At 52.8% G+C, this 19,837-nt stretch overlaps 2 protein-coding genes across 13 annotated transcripts in view; one reads left to right on the top strand and one right to left on the bottom strand.

Annotated features, from left to right (window-relative positions):
* Positions 1 to 7,647, top strand: part of LOC117073533 (inactive C-alpha-formylglycine-generating enzyme 2) — a 16,007-nt gene extending 8,360 nt beyond the window's left edge. For 2 of the 9 annotated variants that reach the window (XM_033194578.1, XM_033194574.1), the window contains exons 3-8: positions 551 to 665; positions 2,124 to 2,274; positions 3,796 to 3,851; positions 5,097 to 5,181; positions 5,357 to 5,501; positions 6,515 to 7,640. In XM_033194578.1, coding sequence (XP_033050469.1) covers positions 551 to 665; positions 2,124 to 2,274; positions 3,796 to 3,851; positions 5,097 to 5,181; positions 5,357 to 5,501; positions 6,515 to 6,599 — 637 coding nt within the window. In that variant the 3' untranslated portion in view covers positions 6,600 to 7,640. Of the gene's footprint in view, positions 1 to 550; positions 666 to 1,713; positions 1,774 to 2,123; positions 2,275 to 3,795; positions 3,852 to 5,096; positions 5,182 to 5,356; positions 5,502 to 6,514 lie in introns of all 9 variants that reach the window. The other 7 variants (XM_033194575.1, XM_033194571.1, XM_033194577.1 and 4 more) reach the window with 6 other exon arrangements.
* LOC117073532 (phosphorylase b kinase gamma catalytic chain, skeletal muscle/heart isoform) lies at positions 6,909 to 19,837 on the bottom strand. Of its 4 annotated transcripts, XM_033194567.1 has the most exons (11): positions 19,674 to 19,807; positions 15,688 to 15,804; positions 14,460 to 14,638; positions 13,855 to 13,909; positions 11,103 to 11,204; positions 10,593 to 10,658; positions 10,222 to 10,385; positions 9,124 to 9,214; positions 8,854 to 9,007; positions 8,591 to 8,716; positions 6,909 to 8,270 (listed from the first exon to the last, which is right to left on the bottom strand). In XM_033194567.1, exons 2-11 carry the CDS (start codon positions 15,768 to 15,770, stop codon positions 8,025 to 8,027), a joined length of 1,266 nt encoding a protein of 421 aa, XP_033050458.1. In that variant the 5' UTR covers positions 15,771 to 15,804; positions 19,674 to 19,807; the 3' UTR covers positions 6,909 to 8,024. The 4 variants fall into 4 exon arrangements, with proteins under 4 accessions (XP_033050458.1, XP_033050454.1, XP_033050455.1 ...); XM_033194563.1 differs by lacking the exon at positions 11,103 to 11,204 and having other exon boundaries at positions 19,674 to 19,837; XM_033194564.1 differs by lacking the exon at positions 11,103 to 11,204 and having other exon boundaries at positions 13,855 to 13,904; positions 14,500 to 14,638.

Here is a 19,837-nt window from a genome sequence, read left to right as displayed (position 1 = left end):
GTGTGGTAGATCACGCCTGTAATCCTCGCCCTTTGGGAGGCCAAGGCAGGTGGATCACTAGGTCAGGAGTTCGAGACCACCCTGGCCAACATGGTGAAACCCTGTCACTACTAAAAATACAAAAATTACCTGGGCGTGGTGGCAGGCGCCTATAATCCCAGCTACTAGGGAGGCTGAGGCAGGAGGATCGTTTGAACCCAGGAGGTGGAGGTTGCAGTGAGCCGAGATCATGCCATTGCACTCCAGCCTGGGCAACAGAGCGAGACTCCATCTCTAAATAAATAAATAGACAACTAAACAAACAAATAAATAAAAAATAAATTAACCTCACAGAACTAAACACTGAAGAGAGTGAATTTTACTGTATGTGAATTTGTTGCATTCTAATTTAAAAGAAAATCACCAGGCTTCAGGTTAATTCTTTGGCGGTCATGAACACTCTGTGGTGTGTAACTTACAGGACAGGGATATCTGAGGTTTCCTGGAGCAGGAGAAGGTGGGACGGGCACCGAACCTCATCAGCCGAACCAGCTGAACTATGTCTTTGCAGGGATTTTGTCAGGGAGAAAAAGTACCGGACAGAGGCTGAGATGTTTGGATGGAGCTTTGTCTTTGAGGACTTTGTCTCCGATAAGCTGAGAAACAAAGCCACCCAGCCAATGAAGGTGAGAGAACCTGGTCTTGTGACTGAGGGGATAGGAGTGGGACCTAGACAGGGAATCCTGTGGGACATGGGTTACCCAGGGCACAGTGGAGAATCAGACCTGAGAGCTGGAGGCAGAAGGGAAGCAAGAGAAACCCACCATGGAGCGTCAGATCAATACGTACTCCCAGGAAGTTAACCCTGAACCAAAGTTAGCTCTTGCCTTAAGGTCCAAGTCAGGATAGGGTTCAAGGAACTTGAATCAAGAGATCACCTTGGTGGGCTGGGTGTGGTGGCTCATGCCTGTAATCCCAGCACTTTGGGAGGCTGAGGTGGGTGGATCACCTGAGGTCAGGAGTTCAAGACCAGCCTGGCCAACATGGCGAAACCCTGTATCTACTAAAACTACAAAAATTAGACAGGCGTGGTGGCACGCTCCTGTAATCCCAGCTACTCAGGGGGCTGAGGCATGAGAATCGCTTGAACCCGGGAGGCAGAGGTTGCAGTGAGCCGAGGTAGCGCCACTGTACTCCAGCCTGGGTGACAGAGTGAGACCCTCTGTCTCAAAAAAAAAAAAAAAAAAAGATCACCTTGTCAAGCCAACCTCTAATAAGGGTGGTAAGATTGGACTCTATAAAGATTCCAGTCTCAGCTGGGCACAGCAGCTCACGCCTGTAACCCCAGCACTTTGGGAGGCCGAGGTGGGACAATTGCTTGAGCCAAGAGTTCAAGACCAGCCTGGGCAACATAGATCCCATATCTACAGAAAAAAAAAAGAAAAGAAAAGAAAGAAAATTAGCTGGGCATGGTGATGTACACCTGTAGTCCCAGCTACTCAGGAGGTTGAGGTGGGAGGATCACCTGAGCCTAGGAGGTTGAGACTGCAGTGAGTGGTGATGGTGCCACTGCACTCTAGCCTGAGTGACAGAGCAATATCTTGTCTCAAAAAAAATAAATAAAATTTCAGCCATAACCTCACTTAGACTACCTGAGTCTCAGCCTGACGTCTCTGTTCTGCGTCCTGTGGCTCAGTCGGGGAGGTGCCTTTGCTGGGCCAGAGCATCTTGCAGTCTCCTTTTTTGCAGCCTGTACTCTGGTGGCTTCCAGTGGAAAAGGCGTTTTGGAGGCAGGTAAGGGCTGATTCCACTACCTCATTTTCTACCCCTGCTTGACTCTTTTATTCTCCAGGCCCAGCCTCCTCTCTACCCCTCGTACATCCAGGAACACTGAGTTTCAAAGGAGGACAGGGGAATTTCAGGGAAATCACTCAGCAGGCCTCTTTTTCCCGTTACCCATCCATTCTCCCTTGTCAGCCTCCTGTAATCTTTTTTCTGACTCCGACCGCTCCTCACTCACCTGGCTCTCTTCCAGCTCCCTTCCTCCATCTAGTGGTAAAAGCTAAACGCGGGCGCCCTAAACCTAGCCTGCCTCCGACTTAATGCGCTCCCCGAAGCCTGTCTCACTTCATCCTGGCTGTCAGCCTGCAGGTCCTGGCTCTGGCATCCGAGAGAGACTGGAGCACCCAGTGTTACACGTGAGCTGGAATGACGCCCGTGCCTACTGTGCTTGGCGGGGAAAACGGCTGCCCACGGAGGAAGAGTGGGAGTTTGCTGCCCGAGGGGGCTTGAAGGGTATCCAGATGATGAGGCGATTTTCTTTCATTCTTCTCCCCATCCTGCCCAGCATGAGGGGCTTTAAAGAGTGGGAAGGGGCTGGGCGTGGTGGCTCATGCCTGTAATCCCAGCACTTTGGGAGGCTGGGACAGGAGGATAGCTTGAGGCCAGCAGTGAAAGGCCAGCCGGGGCAACATAGGGAGACCTCGTCTCTCCGAAAAATACAAAAATGAACTGGGCCTGGTGGCATGTGCCTCTAGTCGCAGCTACTCGGGAGGCTGAGGTGGGAGGATCCTTTGAGCCTAGGAGTTCAAAGCTGCAGCGAGCTATGATCACACCGCTGCTCTCTGGCCTGAGTGGCAGAACAAGACCCTGTCTCAAGAAGAAAAGTGGGGGGGGTGGGGCAGGAAGGGTCTGTGTTCCCTAGAGCAGTGCTTCTTAAGCTATCTGTGGTAGAGGACCAGGTTTTTTAAAATTATTTTTTCTAGTCCATCTCAGACTGATATATTTATGAAATACCATAAAAATTAGTAACTGGAGAAATTGAAAGAACAGACATAAAATATTTTATTGGAAATTCCACAGACATATTACATTTCAATAAATATAACCAGAGCAACATGGCATAAGGAAAAAGAAGAATTACCAAGACTACACACTTCTGCCTCTGGGGTACAGGGATTAATGTTAGACTACACACCTCTGCCTTTGGGATACAAGGGTTAATGTTAAGAATCACTGTTTGCTCCTAACTCGGTCATTTGTCATTCTGCAATCCTAATTACACAGAAAGTTAGGACAGCAAAAAGCAGCTCCCCACATTAAACCCCTTTACACAGTCTTTCAGTGAACACCAGGTACATCAATGATCAAAGTTTTTGTTTGTTTGTTTGTTTTGAGACGGAGTCTAGCTCTGTCGCTCAAGGCTGGAGTACAGTGGCATGATCTCGGCTTACTGCAACCTCTGCCTCCCAGGTTCAAGTGATTCCTCCTGCCTCAGCCTCCCGAGTAGCTGGGATTACAGGTACCTGCCACCATGCCTGGCTAATTTTTGTATTTTTAGCAGAGACGGGGGTTTCACTGTGTTGGCCAGACTGGTCTTGAACTCCTGACCTCGTGATCCACCTGCCTCGGTCTCCCAAAGTGCTGTGATTACAAGTGTGAGCCACCACGTGTGGCCAATGATCAAAGTTTTTAATATGACTTGTGAGGTTGCCTCTGGCTCGTTCCTTTATGCACTCTAAGTCCAATTTTCAAGTTTCTCAATTTCTGTACTTTTCTCAACATGAACTGATAAGAGATGCTTTATAAACTGGCTCAGATCCCAGAGCCCTGGAACACATGAGGAGGCCAGGGCCTCTAATGCTGTTCAGAGAGTGGCAAGGACAGGCATGGGAAATAAAAGCAGGTCATCTCACTCTCTTTTTTTCTCATCTCCCTCTAACTTCCTTTTGGTTCCCTCACTCTTTCTGTGTTTTTGTTTTCCTTCCCTAATTCTTCACCTCCCCCTCCTCTGCTGCCTCCTTGCTTTCCTGGCAGGTCAAGTTTACCCATGGGGAAACCAATTCCAGCCAAACCGCACCAACCTGTGGCAGGTAAGACTGACATTCCTCCTTTCACCAAGCATCCACAGAGACCTGCTGGAGGCTAGGTACTGTGTTGTTAGGCCGCGGCATCCAGAAGGCTTGGGTTCTTTTGCAACTGATGACTCATAAGCTGGTAAAGCAAAAGACAATGGGTCGTAAGTACTTTTTTTTCTTTTTTTTTGAGACAGAGTCTCTCTCTGTCACCCACACTGGAGCGCAGTGGTGCGAACTCGGCTCACTGCAACCTCCGCCTCCCAGTTTCAAGCGATTCTCCTGCCCCAGTCTCCCAAGTAGTTGGGATTACAGGTCCCTGCCACCATGCCCAGCTAATTTTTTTGTGTTTTTAGTAGAGATCAGGTTTTACCATGTTGGCCAAGCTGGTCTCAAACTCCTGACCTCAGGTGATCTACCCGCTTCAGCCTCCTAAAGTGCTGGGATTACAGGCATAAGCCACTGTGCCCAGCCAGCATAAGTACTTTCTATTAAGGATTTGTACTTTCTATTAAAGATTTACAGTGGCTCACGCCTGTAATCCCAGCACTTTGGGAGGCCGAGGGGGTTGGATCACCTGAGGTCAGGAGTTCAAGACCAGCCTGGCCAATATGGTGAAACCCTGTCTCTACTAAAAATATAAAATTAACTGGGCATGGTGGCAGGCACCTGTAATCCTACCTGCTTGGGACTTGGGCAGGAGAATCACTCGAACCCAGGAGGCGGAGGTTGTAGTGAGCTAAGGTCATGCTGCCGCAGCACTCCAGCCTGGGCGACAGAATGAGACCCTGCCTCAAAAAAAAAAAAAAAAAAAGTGACTAAATAAATAAAACTAAACTAAGCAAATAAAAAAGCACTGTCCTGAGAAGGCCGGCAGGAGCAGGCTACAGTGCTCAGGCATGGGGCGTGGAGGCAGGCTGTGGAGGAGCGTGGGAGAAACTGTCTTCTCGAGGCTCCATGGCACGTGGGGTTCCAGGCAGAGGGCAGGATGTTGCTGAGAGTGGAGAAGTCAGGTGTGGGCTGGGCTTGACCTAGAGCCCTGTGGGTACAGGGGAAACACTCTTCCTAATCCAGCAGGGGGGTCACCCTGGGGATGTGAGGTGATGGGTTTGGGAGCTCTGGATAGGAATCTTAAGTCACCGCCCCGTGCCCTTCCCCTTCCCCAGATGTGACAGCAAGACGACTTTGGTTTTCCTCTGGATAGGCATGAGGACCTGGCTTGGGACAGGTGGTAAATCTTTTACCCTGCCTTTCTCCTATCAGGGAAGGTTCCCCAAGGGCGACAAAGCTGAGGATGGCTTCCATGGAGTCTCCCCAGTGAATGCTTTCCCCGCCCAGAACAACTATGGTAAGAGCTCTCTTGGGCTTGTGTCCATGCCCACGAACTGGCTGCTGGGACCATCGTGTCTAGAGAGGAGGCAGAGGGAAGCACCTCCCTTCCCCGAGTTGGCCCCAGGACCTCAGAGGGTAGGCAGGGTGGTCCGCGGGTCCCAGCCTGGCCTGACCCGCCGGTGGGGCTGCAGGGCTCTATGACCTCCTGGGCAACGTGTGGGAGTGGACAGCATCACCGTACCAGGCCGCTGAGCAGGACATGCGTGTCCTCCGGGGGGCGTCGTGGATCGACACAGCTGACGGCTCTGCCAATCACCGGGCCCGGGTCACCACCAGGTGAGGGACTTTGTCCCAGGCAACGCGCGGCTTAGTAGCTGGGACTGAGGTCTGAATCCCGGTCCCAGAGTGCCCCAACCTTCATACCACCAACCGTCTGTGTGCAGTGAGCTGGTCCCAGCACCTCCCTGAGCCTGTGCCCAGTTGTGGGTACAGAAAAGAAAGCCAGCAGCACTTGCTATGAAAAGCAAAGGGGCCCAGGACACCTTGTGACTCTCCTGCCAGCTCTTGGTACCCAGGGAGACTGTGTGTGGCATCTTATTTATGGGGTTTTTCCTCTGTTCCTTACCACTAGGTAGGCAAAGGGAGGGAAGTAGAATGACCACACCAGTAGGTCATTAGTGGTGGTCATAGACTTACTGACTCTTCAGACTGGTGGGCACATGAAAAATTTTTTTTTTTTTTTGAGACAGAGTCTTGCTCTGTTGTCCAGGCTGGATGGAGTGCAGTGGCACAGTCTCAGCTCACTGCAGCCTCAAACTGCCAGGCTCTAGCGATTCTCCCACCTCAGCTCCTCAAGTATCTGGGACTACAGGCATGCACCACTATGCCCGGCTAATTTTTGTAGAGATGGGTTTTTGCCATGTTGCCTAGGTTTGTCTCATACTCCTGGACTAAGCAATCAGCCCGCCTTGGCCTCCCAGAATGCTAAGATTACAGGCGTGAGCCACCGCACGTGGCCACAATATTCTCATAGCTTGCGGACAGGTTTTCTCTACTGAGCTGTTCTCAACTGCTAACACAGAAGTTAGTCACTGTCTTTTCTGCCCTCCAGTGCTGTCTCTTGGGGCCACTGTCCCTCCCCCTACTCTGGCAAGGCCCCTTTTGTCCCAAAGCCCCTTCTTGTTCCCCTTCTCCCAGGACTGGCACAGGCTTCCTTCCAGACCATGCCCTCACCAGCCCTCAGGCTCCCTGATCATGGCGAGCCCTGCGGGTGAGGCGGGGAAGATGGATCAGCCCCCAGGACTCTTTCTCAGGATGTGTCCTTCCTCTCTCCCCTTCTCTGCTGGCAGGATGGGCAACACTCCAGATTCAGCCTCAGACAACCTCGGTTTCCGCTGTGCTGCAGACGCAGGCCGGCTGCCAGGGGAGCTATAAGCAGCTGGGTGGTGACAAGGAGAAAAGCCCTCCAGGGTCACTGTCATTCCCTGGCCATGTTGCAAACAGCCCAATTCCAAGCTCGGGAGCTTCAGCCTCAGGAAAGAACTTCCCCTTCTCTGTCTCCCATCCCTCTGGCAGGCGCCTCTCACCAGGGCAGGAGAGGACTCAGCCTCCTGTGTTTTGGAGAAGGGGCCCAACATGTTGAAGGTGGCTGGGAGCCAGGTGTTTCTCTTAGAGGCCAAGTATTATTGACACGGGCAAATAAGCAAACAATTGGAACAGAGGGCTCTGAAAGGCCATTTGTTGAGCATTTTAAAATCTATTCTCTTTCTCCCTGGATGATTCAGGAAGCTGACATTGTTTCTTCAAGGCAGAATTTCCCTTGTTCTGTTTTCTCAGCCAATTGCTGTGGAAGGAGAATGCTTTCTTGGTGGCCTCATCTGTGGTTTTGTGTCCCTCTTTAGAAGGAAACTAGTTTCCACTGTGTAACAGGCAGACATGTAACTATTTAAAGCACAGTTCAGTCCTAAAAGGGTCTGGGAGAACCAAATGATGTATTAGGTGAAGCGGTGCATTGTGGGAATCACAAAGCAAATAGTACTCCAGAAAGACAAATATCAGAAGCTTCCCATTCTTTTTTTTTTTTTTTTTTTTTGAGACAGGGTCTTGCTCTGTTGCCCAGGCTAAAGTGCAGTGGTGATCACTGCTCACTGCAGTCTTGAACTCCTGGGCCCAAGAAATTCTCCCACCTCAGCCTCCCGAGTAGCTGGGACTACTAAGTGTGCACCACCAGGCCTGGCTAAGTTTTTGAACTTTTGTAGTGATAGGATCTCACTATGTTGCCCAGGGTGGTCTCAAACTCCTGGCCTCAAGCGATCCTCCCACCTCGGCCTCCCAAAGTGCTGGGATTACAGGTGTGAGCCACCTCGCCTGGGCCCCCTTCTCCATATGCCTCCAAAAATATGTCCCTGGAGAGTAGCCTGCTCCCACACTGTCACTGGATGTCATGGGGTCAATAAAATCTCCTGTGATTGTGTATCTCAGACATTTCTGTGTCTTTGATTCTCACCTTGGGACCCTAAGAGGGCCCAAGTGTCAGTAACTCTGGGCCTTCCCTAAAGAGAAACAGAGATGGTGGCTCATCCAGGAAGTGGAGGAGCAGGGGGTTCCTGGTTCTCAGGCCACCTGTGATCTCTGCCCACCCAGGGCCTGCCCCAGCCTGCAGGTATTGCTCTGTGGTGGGAACACTGCTTCCCTTGTGCACAGCCTTTGAGAGGAGATCATGGCCTCAGCTCCAGGGGTTCCTAGCCAAGGCCAAGTGCTCCTTCTGCAGAGGACTGCACACATCTCACCCCTTGGACTTATATTTCCGTGACTTCCCCTCCCCACCTGCGCCCCAGCCCTCCCTGACTGGCCAGGCCCTCAGTAGTCCTCCTCGGCCAGGGAGAGGAGCACGGCCTTGGGTGTGTTCTCGAAAAGGGCAGCCCGGTTCTGCTGCTGCCCCTTCTTCACCCAGTGGCCATAGATTCGGAAAGCGTAGGCGTCGATGAGCCGGCGCAGAGGCCGGAGGGCATAGGGGTCTCGGATGACGATCTCCCGGGTCACCGGCTTCACTCGGCGGTACTGGTAGTAGATACGCACTGAAGCCAGCACAGTAACAGCGATCACCTGCAGGGCCAGGTGGAGAAGCTGGGCTGCAGCAACCCCATGCCAGGCCCTGCCCCTCCAGCACAGGGACGCTCTAGGCTCTGCCACGAAGCCTTGGGTACCTTCTGCGGGACCCTCCTAGTGTCCTCCACTTCCCACTTGGCCAGCATCCGCAGGGAGGAGCCAGTGGGCTGACACCTGCCATCTCTGAAGCCATCACAGGGTGGCTGGGAGGGGTGGGGTGGGTACTCTGGAAACCCACAGGGTGTAAGGACCCCTGGGAGAGGAGAGGGCTTAGAGGTTTGCACTTAGAGGCGGGTCTGGGTCAGGACTCTTCATACCTTGAACTTCCCCCGGGGACTGAAGTGCCGCACTTCCTCCACCACGTACTGCTGGAAGAAGGGGTGTGCCAAGGCCTCTTCCGCTGTGTAGCGGTTCTGGGGTTGCACCACCAGGAATCGGGAGACCTGGGAGGGGAGGAGAGGGGAACCGAGAACATCAAGGCAGGTCCCCTCCAGCATGTCAGGAGAGGCGGGGCCTCCCCGGGCAGGGGAGCCTGGCATCGCAGTCCTGAGCCCAGGAGCCAGTTGGCCTGGCCTCTTACCAGGTCCTTCACAGTGTCCGAGTAATCATCCCACTCGGGTGAGCCAAACTGGTAGTTGCCACTCATGATCATCCTCAGCATCAGCATCTGCTTCCGGTGCCAGAAGGGCGGGGAGCCGGCCAGCAGTGTGTACATGATGACGCCAGTGCTCCACCTGGACGTGTGAGGGCCCAGGGCCACTTACCCAGCGCCAGGGGCACCAACCCAGCCCTGCTGGCTCCCTCCCTCGCCCAGCCCAGGCAGGTGATCCTCCTTCCTCGGTGCACTCACATGTCCACCTCCTTCCCATAGCCCGGGTGGTCCTCATTCATGGAGCACTCGATAATCTCAGGGGCCAGGTAACTGGGGGTCCCGCAGACCTCTGCAGGAACAGTCATCATCAAGACAGATCAGCAGGGCACTCAGAAGAGGAAGTCCAGGCCGGCTGCAGTGACTCATTTTTATAATCCTAGCAATTTGGGAGGCCAAGGCAGGCAGCTCACCTGAGGCCAGGAGTTCGAGACCAGCCTGGCCAACATGGTAAAACTCCGTCTCTACTAAAAATACAAAAATTAGCCAGGTGTGGTGGCACATGCCTATAGTTCCAGCCACTCAGGAGGCTGAGGCAGGAGAATCGCTTGAACCTGGAAGGCGGAGGTTGCAGTGAGCTGAGATCATCCCACTTCACTCCAGCCTGGGCAACAGAATGAGACTCTGTCTCAAACGAAAAAAAAAAAGAAAAGAAAAGAGGAAGTTCAAAGAGACAATGGAGATGGAATAGAAATGGAGCTTAGGCTGGGACTCCCCCAATATCCACCAACTTCAGGGCCCAGGGCAGGGCGGGGTACTGCCCACAGGGCCACCAGCTTAGGGCCATCCTGGCCTGGAACAAGGGTAATGGGAACCTAGGAAAGGACTTAACTGAAGAAATGTCTAGCCCTGCCGGGCATGGTGGCTCACGCCTGTAGTCCCAGCACTTTGGGAGTCCGAGGCGGGTGGATCACAAGGTCAGGAGTTCGAGACCAGCCTGACCAACATGGTAAAACCCTGTCTCTACTAAAAATACAAAAATTAGCAGGGCGTTGTGACGCGTGCCTGTAATCCCAGCTACTCAGGAGGCTGAGGCAGGAGAATCGCTTGAACTCGGGAGGCAGAAGTTGCAGTGAGTCGAGATTGCGCCATTGCACTCCAGCCTGGGTGACAGAGTAAGACTCCATCTCGGGGGAAAAAAAAAAAAAAGAAAAAAAAAAAATTCCTACCCCTTGAAATGGTGGAATTTTTATTCTGGGGAACAATTAAGTTAGGGGAGAAACCCAGGCCATCTCTATTCCGCGGAGGGTTGATGGAGCGCCCGAGGCCCGGACGTGGGCCGAGTCCATGTTACCAGACCTCGCAGCCTCTCTCCTGGCTCCAGCTGGCAGGAAAAGCCAAAGTCTGTGAGCTTGATGTTCATGTTGTCATCCAAGAGGATGTTCTCGGGCTTCAGGTCCCGGTGCACAATGTTGAGTTTGTGCAAGGCGCAGATCACCTCCAGCAGAGCTCGCATGATCTTTCTAGGGTGGGGCACACACTTGTCACTCTTCCTCTGCGCAGAGTCAGGCGACAGGCAGGGAGACACAGCTCACATTTCAGCCACACTGCAACGGAGCAGCACACACGCCCAGCCCAGACACCTGCACGCCCTGCCTCCCCTGAGGCCCCAATGCGTGTGGCCCTAGGCCAAGTGGGAGGGAGCGGAGAGGGGGCAAAGGGACGCTCACCTGGTTTCCTTCTCACTCAAAGTGACCTTCTCAGTGAGGTAGTCAAAGAGCTCCCCTCTCTTCATCCTGTGGAAACAGACGGTTGATAGCTGGATCGGTCCCAAGACCACCACCCTCCTTACCCTGCTCCCAGAGAGCTGCCTTCCGCCCTGATACCTCTAGAAGCTAAGTGGGCCACTCCCCGTGGAGAACCACAGTCTGGGGAGAGAAACCGGGGAAGTGAGGAGAGAAGTGTTCTGGAAGAACCGGGAGAAAAGCAAAGGAGGCTGGAGAGAAGTGGCCCATGTCAGGGGCTCAGACTCTCATCAACCCTCCGAGGAACAGAGATGGCCTAGGTTTCTCCCCGACTTAATTTTTCCCCTGGAAAAGTTTTTCCCACCATTTCATGGGGTGGGCATTTCTTCAGCTAAGTCCTCTCCCCAGGTTCCGATTACCCTAGTTCCAGGCCAGGATGGCTAGAAGTGACCAGGGACGCAATGGGCCCTGAGCTGGTGGCTCTGTGAGCAGTACCTCTCCCAGCCCTGGGCCCTGAAGTAGGTGGATTTGGGGGAGCCCCAGCCCAAGTGCCATTTCTGTTCCATCTCCATTGTTTCAGTGTGGGGGTTCTCCCATCTGCGGAAGTGACAGTGTGGACTGGGATGTATCGGGGCCTAAATGATGGCTGGAGGCTGAAAGAGAGGACCATGAACCACTGGCCCAGGAGCCGAGACCCAGATCAGAAGGACATGAGTATCCCGATTATTCCCACCCCCGCCATGGAGTTTTGCCCCAGGCTGGAGTGCAATGACGCAATCTCGGCTCACTGCAACTTCCGCCTCCCAGGTTCAAGGGATTCTCCTGCCTCAGCCTCCTGAGGAGCTGGGATTACAGGTGCCCACCACACCTAGCTAGTTTTTGTATTTTTAGTAGAGGCAGGGTTTTGCCATGTTACCCAGGCTGGTCTTGAACTCCTGACCTCAGGTGATCACCCGCCTCAGCCTCCCAAGGTGCTGGGATTACAGGCATTGAGCCACGACACCCAGCTGAGTATCCCGATTTTTTCCCAGGAAACAAATGGGAAGAATTGGCTGTGCAAGAGTTGCAGGTGCAAAGTTTGCCAATTACGGGATTAAGAATTGAGGTTCAATCTTCTTACCTCCTGGGATGATCTAGAAAGAACTCTCTGCTAGAACCATCTAGTTATACCCTGGAGGGCTCCTCAGGGCAGCATTAAAAATAGCTTCCCACAGCAACTTCTTCAAAGGTTAAAGACATCTGAGCTGCCCCCAAGGGCTATACAGGACAGTGCCACAGAGCAGAGTCAAGACAGCTGCTGCTGGTGAGTCTGGAGGGGTCTGAGAAAGTCTCCCTCTGTTGCCCAAGCTGGAGTGCGGTGGCTCAATCTCAGCTAACTGCAACCTCTGCTTTCTGGGTTCAAGCCATTCTTGTGCCTCAGCCTCCTGAGTGACTGGGATCACAGATATCCGTCACCATGCTGGGCTAATTTTTGTTTTTTGTAAAGATGGGGTTTCGCCATGTTGCCCAGGCTGGTCTCAAACTCCCGGCTTCATCTGATCCGTCTGCCTCAGCCTCCCAAAGTACTGGGATTACAGGGGTGAACCCGGCCTTAATTTTACATTTTTTTGTAGAGATGGGGTCTCGCGTTGTTGCCCAGGCTGGTCTCAAACTCCTGGCCTCAAGCAATCCTTCCACCTCGGCCTCCCAAAGTGTTGAGATTACAGGTGAGAGGCACTGTGCCTGGCCGATAAGTCTGGAATCCATATTTCACAGAGTACTTTGTGGTGTTCACGTTTGATGCTTAGCAATAACGGGCTCATCTTACTAATCCTATTGATGCAGAAGTAGGGGCATGATGATGGTGGTGATGGTGATAATGATATTGACCTTTGGACCACACCCCAGGTGCAACCTCTACCACCTGCCTCTCTCCTCGATACTGCTGGCCTCCCTTTTTCCAATCCCACCTCATTACAGTCATCCCTAGATAGTCAGTGAGATCTTTTCAAAAGGAAGTCAGGCTGGGCACGGTGGCTCACGCCTGTAATCCCAGCACTTTGGGAGGCCGAGGCAGATGAATCACTTGAGGTCAGGAGTTCGAGACCAGACTGGCCAACATGGCGAAACCTTGTCTCTACTAAAAAAGTATACACATAAAACATTTGCTGGGCATGGTGGTTTGTGGGTACCTGTAATCCCAGCTACCTGGGAGGCTGAGGCAGGAGAATCGCTTGAACCCGGGAGACAGAAGTTGCAGTGAGCCGAGATCACACCACTGCACTCCAGCCTGGGCAACAAGAGCAAAACTCTGTCTCAAAAAAAAAAATAAATAAATCAGATCACGTCAGCCGCCCAGTCTTGACCTTCCAGACTCCTTACCATGGCTAAAATGCCTGCAGGACCTGGTCTTTGGTGCTGACCGACCTTACATCCTGCCATCCTCTGCTTGGGTCACTTCCTGGACATGCCTTCCTGACCACTCGGTCTAAGGAAGCCCCTGTCTCTTGCTAACCCTTGTTCTACTTTATATATGTCTACAGTTCTCCCTCTTTATCTGCAGGGGATATGTTCCAAGACCCCCAGTGGATGCCTGAAACCATGGATAGCACTGAAGTCTATACTTACTATGTTTTTCCTATATGTACATACTAAGATAAAGTTTATAAATTAGGCACAGAGATTAACAGCCAATAATAAAATAGAACAATTGCGTGGTAGCTTATGCCTGTAATCCCGGCACTTTGGGAGACTGAGGTGAGAGAATCGCATGAGGCCAAGAGTTTTGGGTTTTTTTTTGTTTTGTTCTGTTTTTGTTTTTGAGACAGAGTTTTGCTCTTGTAACCCAGGCTGGAGTTCAATGGCACGATCTTGGCTCACTTCAACCTCCACCTCCTGGGTTCAAGCAATTCTCCAGCCTCAGACTCCCAAAGTGCTGGGATTACAGTTGTGAGCCACTGTGCCTGGCCTGAGGCTAGTAATTATTAGCATTCACACTATGCCACTCACTGTGCTATCATCACTCCCATAATACTGATGAGAAAACCGAGATTTAAAGAAATGATCCAGCCCACAAGTGGTGAACCCAGGTTTCCAAACCCAGCAGCCGGACCCCAGGGGCTGATCTGTCTAAACACCGTGATTGTATTTGGCATCCTCAGCTCAGGAGCTGGCTGTGGTCTCCAGGCAGCCCTGGGGTTGGGGAGCGGATGACAGTTGACAGTCGAGGTTCTCTCAGGTGTGGCTTGCTCCAGGGCTGGGTACTTACAGGTCAAACACCAAGAAGAAGAAAGTGTTGGTCTCATAAGTGTCCTTCAGCTGTACTGAAATGGAAATGGCTAGCTTGTCTCAAGTAGCAGGGGAGCCCAGGTAGGGGCAGCCGGGGCACAGGGGTCAGGGACCGAGGCTGCTGTGGGCTAACTTCAAAAGCTGACAGGGGAATCAGGAGGGTGCTCAAAGGACATCAACCCAGGGTATGGGCAGGCCCAGGGACTTTATTATTATTATTATCATTAGAGACAGGATCTCACTGTGTCACCTAGGCTAGAGTGTAATAGTGCAATCATAACTCACTGCAGCTTCAAACTACCGGGCTCGAGTGATGCTCCTGCCTCAGCCTCCTGAGTGGCTGGGATTACAGGCATGCATCAGCACGCCTGGCTAATTCAGCCCGGGGACATCAAACCCCCATTCCCCTGCCTGCATCCATCCCAGTCTGGGACCCCTTCTGTCAGAGCAGTGAGGGTGGAGCTGGGAGCCTTGAGCCTGGGTGGTTCTAGCTGGCTGTGTGGTGGGGCCACACTCCCTGGCTTGGGCTGTCAGGGCAGAATCACAGGGGCGCACCCCGCCATGTGACTTGGGGTCATCACTCACTGATGTTGGGGTGCCCTGAGACCTTGCGCAGGATATCCACCTCCTTCAGCGTGGCTTCTCGCAGCTCTCGCACCTCCTCGGGGCTGAAGCTGCCTCCACCGGTGACATCGATAACCTTCACTGCGTACTCCTGGCTCGTGGGCTTGTGGATGCATCGCCTGACCACACTGCTAATGCCCCTGGGAGTGCAGAGGACAAATGACCTCGGGGGGCCCCTCACCCCATGGGGAGTCCCAGATTCAAGGCTGCAGCAGAGATGTCCTGCCCTTGTCAATAGATTTACACTTTCCCCCAAGTTCCTCTGAGCTTTTGGAAATGGTGGATGAATAAATACAGGCACAGTCAGGTGATTTGCCCAGAGCTGGTGAGTATCAAGCCTGCTCGCAGGCCGTGTAACTCCTAGTTCAGTGCTCTTTTTTTTTTTTTTTTTTGAGAGAGAGAGGCTCACTCTGTTGCCCAGACTGGAGTACAGTGGCACAATCCTGGCTCACTGCAACCTCCACCTCCCGGGTTCAAGCAATTCTCCTGCCTCAGCCTCCTGAGTAGCTGGGACTACAGGCGCCTGCCACCACACAGAGCTAATTTTTGTATTTTTACTGGAGACAGGGTTTCACTATGTTGGCCAGGCTGGTCTCAAACTCCTGATCTCAGGTGATCCTCCTGCCTTGGCCTCCCAAAGTGCTGGGATTGCAGGCATGAGCCACTGTGCCCGGCAGCCCCTCGCTTTTTTTTTTTAAATAGAGATGGTTAGCCAGACCTGGTGGCACATACCTGTTGTCCCAGCTACTAGGGAGGCTGAGTTGGGAGGATCACTTGAGCCTAGGAGGCAAAGACTGTAGTGAGTCAAGATCATGCCACTGTACTCCAACCTGGACTACAGGCAAGACCCTATCTTAAGAAAAAAAAAAAAGATACGGAGTCTTGCTATGTTGCCCAGGCTGATCTTGCACTCTTGGCCTCAAGCAATCCTCCCACCTCAGCCTCCCAAAGTGCTGGGATTACAGGTGTGAGCCATTGCACCTACCCCTGGGAACTTTTGGCTGGGAGAGGTTTCTCTTATCTTTCCTGGCTTCAGGAGGGCAGGACCCCAAACCAAGGGTTTCTCCAAGAGAACAGCGCTTTGGGGATGAAAGTGGGGTCGGTACTCGGGGTGGAGCGGAGCTGGCTGTAGCCTACAGGGCCTGCTGGATCCTAGGACAGCACTTCGTGGGGAAAGCTTGGGCCTTACCTGCCCAGGATCTCTTTGGGCTCATAATTCTCATAGAAGTCCTGTGCAGAATGAGAGTCTGGCAGTGCCTCATCCCGGGTCATGCTCAGATCTTCAGCAGGGGAACTCTGAGTGGCTCTGAGAGGGGAACAGAAAGAAGCTGTCAGCCTTCCTGACCCAGGGGGTGTTCTCCTTGGGGCCTGGAACTGTTTCTCATTCATCCTTATATCTGGCACCACACTGGCCTATAGTGAATGTTCCAAATAAATGTTTGTGAATTGAGGCCGGGCATGGTGGCTCACACCTATAATCCCAGCACTTTGGGAAGCTGAGGCAGATAGATCACTTGAGGCCAGGATTTCAAGACCAGCCTGGCCAACATGGTGAAACCCCATCTCTACTAGAAATACAAAAATTAGCTGGGTGCAGTGGCACACGCTTGTAGTCTCAGCTATTTGGGAGGCTGAGGCAGGAGAATCACTTGAACCTAGGAGGCAGACATTGCAGTGAGCGGAGATCACGTCACTGCACTCCAGCCTGGGCAACACAGCCAGACTCCGGCTCAAAAAAAATAAATTCTTTGTAGAGATGGGGTCTTGCTCTGTTACCCAGGCTGGAGTGCAGTAGTACGATTATAGCTCACTGCTGCCTCAACCACCTGGGCTCAAGTGATCCTCACCCCCAGCCGCCTGAGTAGATGGGACTAAAGTACCCCCCAGGCTGGAGTACAGTGGTGCAATCTTGGCTCTCGGCTCACTGCAACCTCCACCTCCCATGTTCAAGCGATTCTCCTGCCTCAGCCTCCCAAGTAGGTGGAATTACAGGCACCTACCACTACGCCTGGCTAATTTTTTCTGTTTTTAGTAGACAGGATTTCACCATGTTGGCCAGGCTGGTGTCGAACTCCTGACCTCAGGTGATCTGACCGCCTTGGTCTCCCAAAGTGCTGGGATTACAGGCGTGAACCACTACGCCCAGCTCTAATATTTAAGTTTTTTGTAGAGACGGGGTCTCCCTATGTTGCCCAAGCTAGTCTCAAACTCCTGGCCTCAAGCATTCTTCCCGCCTCAGCCTCCCAAAGAGATGGGATTATAGGCATGAGCTACCACTGGACCTGGCCACAATTTCCTTTTTAATAGGCCACTCCTGTAGCCTCTCCTTATCTCCCCTTGTGACTGTGCTTCCTGAAAACACACCCCCTTCTAGGACAGGTTTCCTGCACTCCATCCCACTGCTCCTTCCTCATGTTTTGTGTGTGTGTGTGTGTGTGTGTGTGTGTGTGTGTGTGGAGATGGAGTCTCGGTCTGTCACCCAGGCTGGAGTGCAGTGGTGTGATCTTGGTTCACTGCAACCTCCCCTTCCCGGGTTCAAGCAATTCTCCTGCCTCAGCCTCCAGAGTAGCTGGGATTACAGACACGCACCACTATGCCTGGCTAATTTTTGTATTTTTAGTCGAGATGGGGTTTCACCATGTTGGCCAGGATGGTCTCGAACTCCTGACCGCAAATGATCCACACACCTTGGCCTCCCAAAGTGCTGAGATTACAGGCATGAGCCACTGCACCGGGCCCTTCCTCATGTATTCTATCCATAACTGGGACTTTCATAATCACTCACTCACTCACTCATTCATTACATCTCCATTCTGCAGACACTGAACACCCACTCTTCGCCAACCACTATGCTGGGTGCTCTGAGGGATGGAGAGCTGGGTGGGTCCATCCCGGTCCCTACCTCTGGTGTCACTCACCAGTGTATGCTCTCACCTCCCCCGCTAGACTGTCACCTCTAGGATGTCCTAGCTGTCTCTGCCCCCCATACCCAGTGCGGGTGTCTGGCAGGGGCTATTCCTTGAATGTAAGTCAATGGTTGGGCAGGTACCCCTTTGGTGCTCAGGGTCCTGCTGGCAGAATGCCCCATGTCCTAGCTAACAATGGCCAGTGAGCCCTGAGTGGTCCTGCTGCAGCATAGAGGCAATACAGGGCACTCAGGCCTGGACACAGAGGCGCTGAGCTACCCCGCCTTGCGTCAGGAACATGGAGGCTCCTACCAGGGAACTCAGCTCCTGCTTCAGATGAGCCTGGCATGATGGCTCACACCTGTTATCCCAGCACTTTGGGAGGCTGAGGTGGGCAGATCACTTGAGGTTCGAGACCAGCCTGGGCTACATAGCAAAACCCTATCTCTACAAAAAATACAAAAATTAGCCAGGCATGATGGCTCTCGGACCTGTGGTCCCAGTTACTTGGGAGGCTGAGGCAGGAGGATCACTTGAACCCAGGAGGTGGAGGTTGCAGTGAGCTGAGATCACACCACTGCACTCCAGCCTAGGTGACGGAGTGAGTGAGACTCTGCCTCAAAAAACAAAACAAAACAGGCCGGGCACGGTGGCTCATGCCTGTAATCCCAGCACTCTGGGAGGCCGAGGTGGGAGGATCACGAGGTCAGGAGATTGAGACCATCCTGGCTAACACGGTGAAACCTCGTCTCTACTAAAAAATACAAAACATTAGCTGGGCGTGGTAGTGGGCACCTGTAGTCCCAGCTACTCGGGAGGCTGAGGCAGGAGAATGGCATGAACCCGGGACACGTTGCTTGCAGTGAGCCAAGATTGTGCCATTGCACTCCAGTCTGGGCAACATAGTGAGACTCCATCTCAAAAACAAAACAAAACAAAAAACCGGGACAAAACAAAACAAAATCAGATGCAGGATTTGAGGAATGCAGAAAATATCATTTACCAACAGGGAAAAGGGCAGATAGAAAACAGGCCCAACCTGCCACTCAGCAGGGCCAAAGCTGCTTCCAACCCCCTTTTCCCCACTGCTTCTGGGCCTAAGAAGGCCTGGCCTCTCAAAGGAGCCAATGTGCTGACCAGCCAAGCAGCAGCTCTGGCTGCCTCCAGGATTGGGCAGGCTGTTCCAGAAATCCTGGTGGCCCCACTACTGGGTGCCTGGTTACCAGAGGAAGGTTTAGAATAACAAGTACCCTCTGCTGGTGCCAGGCATCTGGGCTGCTCACGCACAGGCCTTCTCTGCTTGCCCCATCAGCAACTTGGTGGAGCCTGGGACTGTCTCTTTCCCATAAAAACAAGCCCATTTGCTGGTAAGTCCTTCTAAGTCCTCACAATGGGCATCTGTGCCTCATCACCTCCCAAAGCTGGGTAGTGCCAGTTCTGTCCTCTCCCCCAGCCCTCCATGAGCAGAAAGTACACCTGGAACCCCCTATGAGATGCCAGCCTAGGCCTAAGGCTCCAGTCCTTGGCACAGCCAACTTGGCCAAGTTGTGGCTACACTCACCTTTCCTGGGGTGCTGAGGAGGTGGTTATCTTGCCCCAGCTCCAGCTCTGACTGGGGCCAACTTAGTGCCTCTGTCTACTGCCCCACCCAACCCTCACACTTTTCCCAAGACCCCTGTGGACAGGGTTCCCACATGGGAGTAGGCAGCCCAGTCCTTTTTTTAGACAGAATCTCGCTCTGTCACCCAGACTGGAGTGCTGTGGCAAGATCTTAGCTCACGGCAACTTCTGCTTTCTGGGTTCAAGCGATTCTCCTGCCTCAGCCTCCTGAGTAGCTAGGACTACAGGCATGAGCCACCATACCCAGTTAATTTTGGTATTTTTAGTAGATATGGGGTTCCACCATATTAGCCAGGCTGGTCTTGAACTCCTGACCTCAAGTGACCCTCCCACCTTGCCCTCCCAAAGTGCTGGGATTACAGGTGTGAGCCACTGTGCCTACCTGGCCTGGTCCTTTTTGGCACATAACTTCCCTCCCCTGGACTCTGAAAGTCCAAAAACCAGATCAGCCTCAGGGACCTCTTTTCGGTAGGGAAGTCCCCCAGATGGGGGTTTCAAGGGTCAATGCTGCCACTCTCCCCGGTCCATTCGCCTTCAGAAAAGAGACATGGATGGAATGGATATGGGAGTTTCTATCTTTTCTACCCTCACTCCTCCCTGCTCCCTGCCTGTCACCTGGCTTTTGTCCATCAACGGGCTAGCTACTCACGGTTAAGTCCTTGCAGGCTCTTGAAGGAGCTTGACAAGAATCCCAAAGGCCTCAGAGCCCCCAGGGAGAGGGGACCACAGAGGGCTGAAGCCGTGTCCTGAGCAGACACTTGGAAGATATCGTCTGCTGTTGTTTTGGGTTTTGCTATTTGATGACCGGAGGCT

The sequence above is a fragment of the Trachypithecus francoisi genome, unplaced genomic scaffold (assembly GCF_009764315.1).
Source record: "Trachypithecus francoisi isolate TF-2019V2 unplaced genomic scaffold, Tfra_2.0 Lachesis_group4, whole genome shotgun sequence".
NCBI lineage: Eukaryota > Metazoa > Chordata > Mammalia > Primates > Cercopithecidae > Trachypithecus > Trachypithecus francoisi.
The sequence above is the reverse complement of the archived record's forward strand: the minus strand, read 5'-3'. Positions and strand labels throughout refer to the sequence as shown.

Bases quoted from the DNA above. Each gene is read 5' to 3' on its own strand.
- LOC117073532 (XM_033194567.1), bottom strand. From the start codon at position 15,770: ATGACCCGGGATGAGGCACTGCCAGACTCTCATTCTGCACAGGACTTC. The intron at 11,205-13,854 runs GTAAGTACCCAG...TCACTTCCGCAG, and splicing joins TTCTTCTTGGTGTTTGACCT to ATGGGAGAACCCCCACACTG. The intron at 9,215-10,221 runs GTCTGGTAACAT...CTGTTCCTGCAG, and splicing joins GCCAGGAGAGAGGCTGCGAG to AGGTCTGCGGGACCCCCAGT.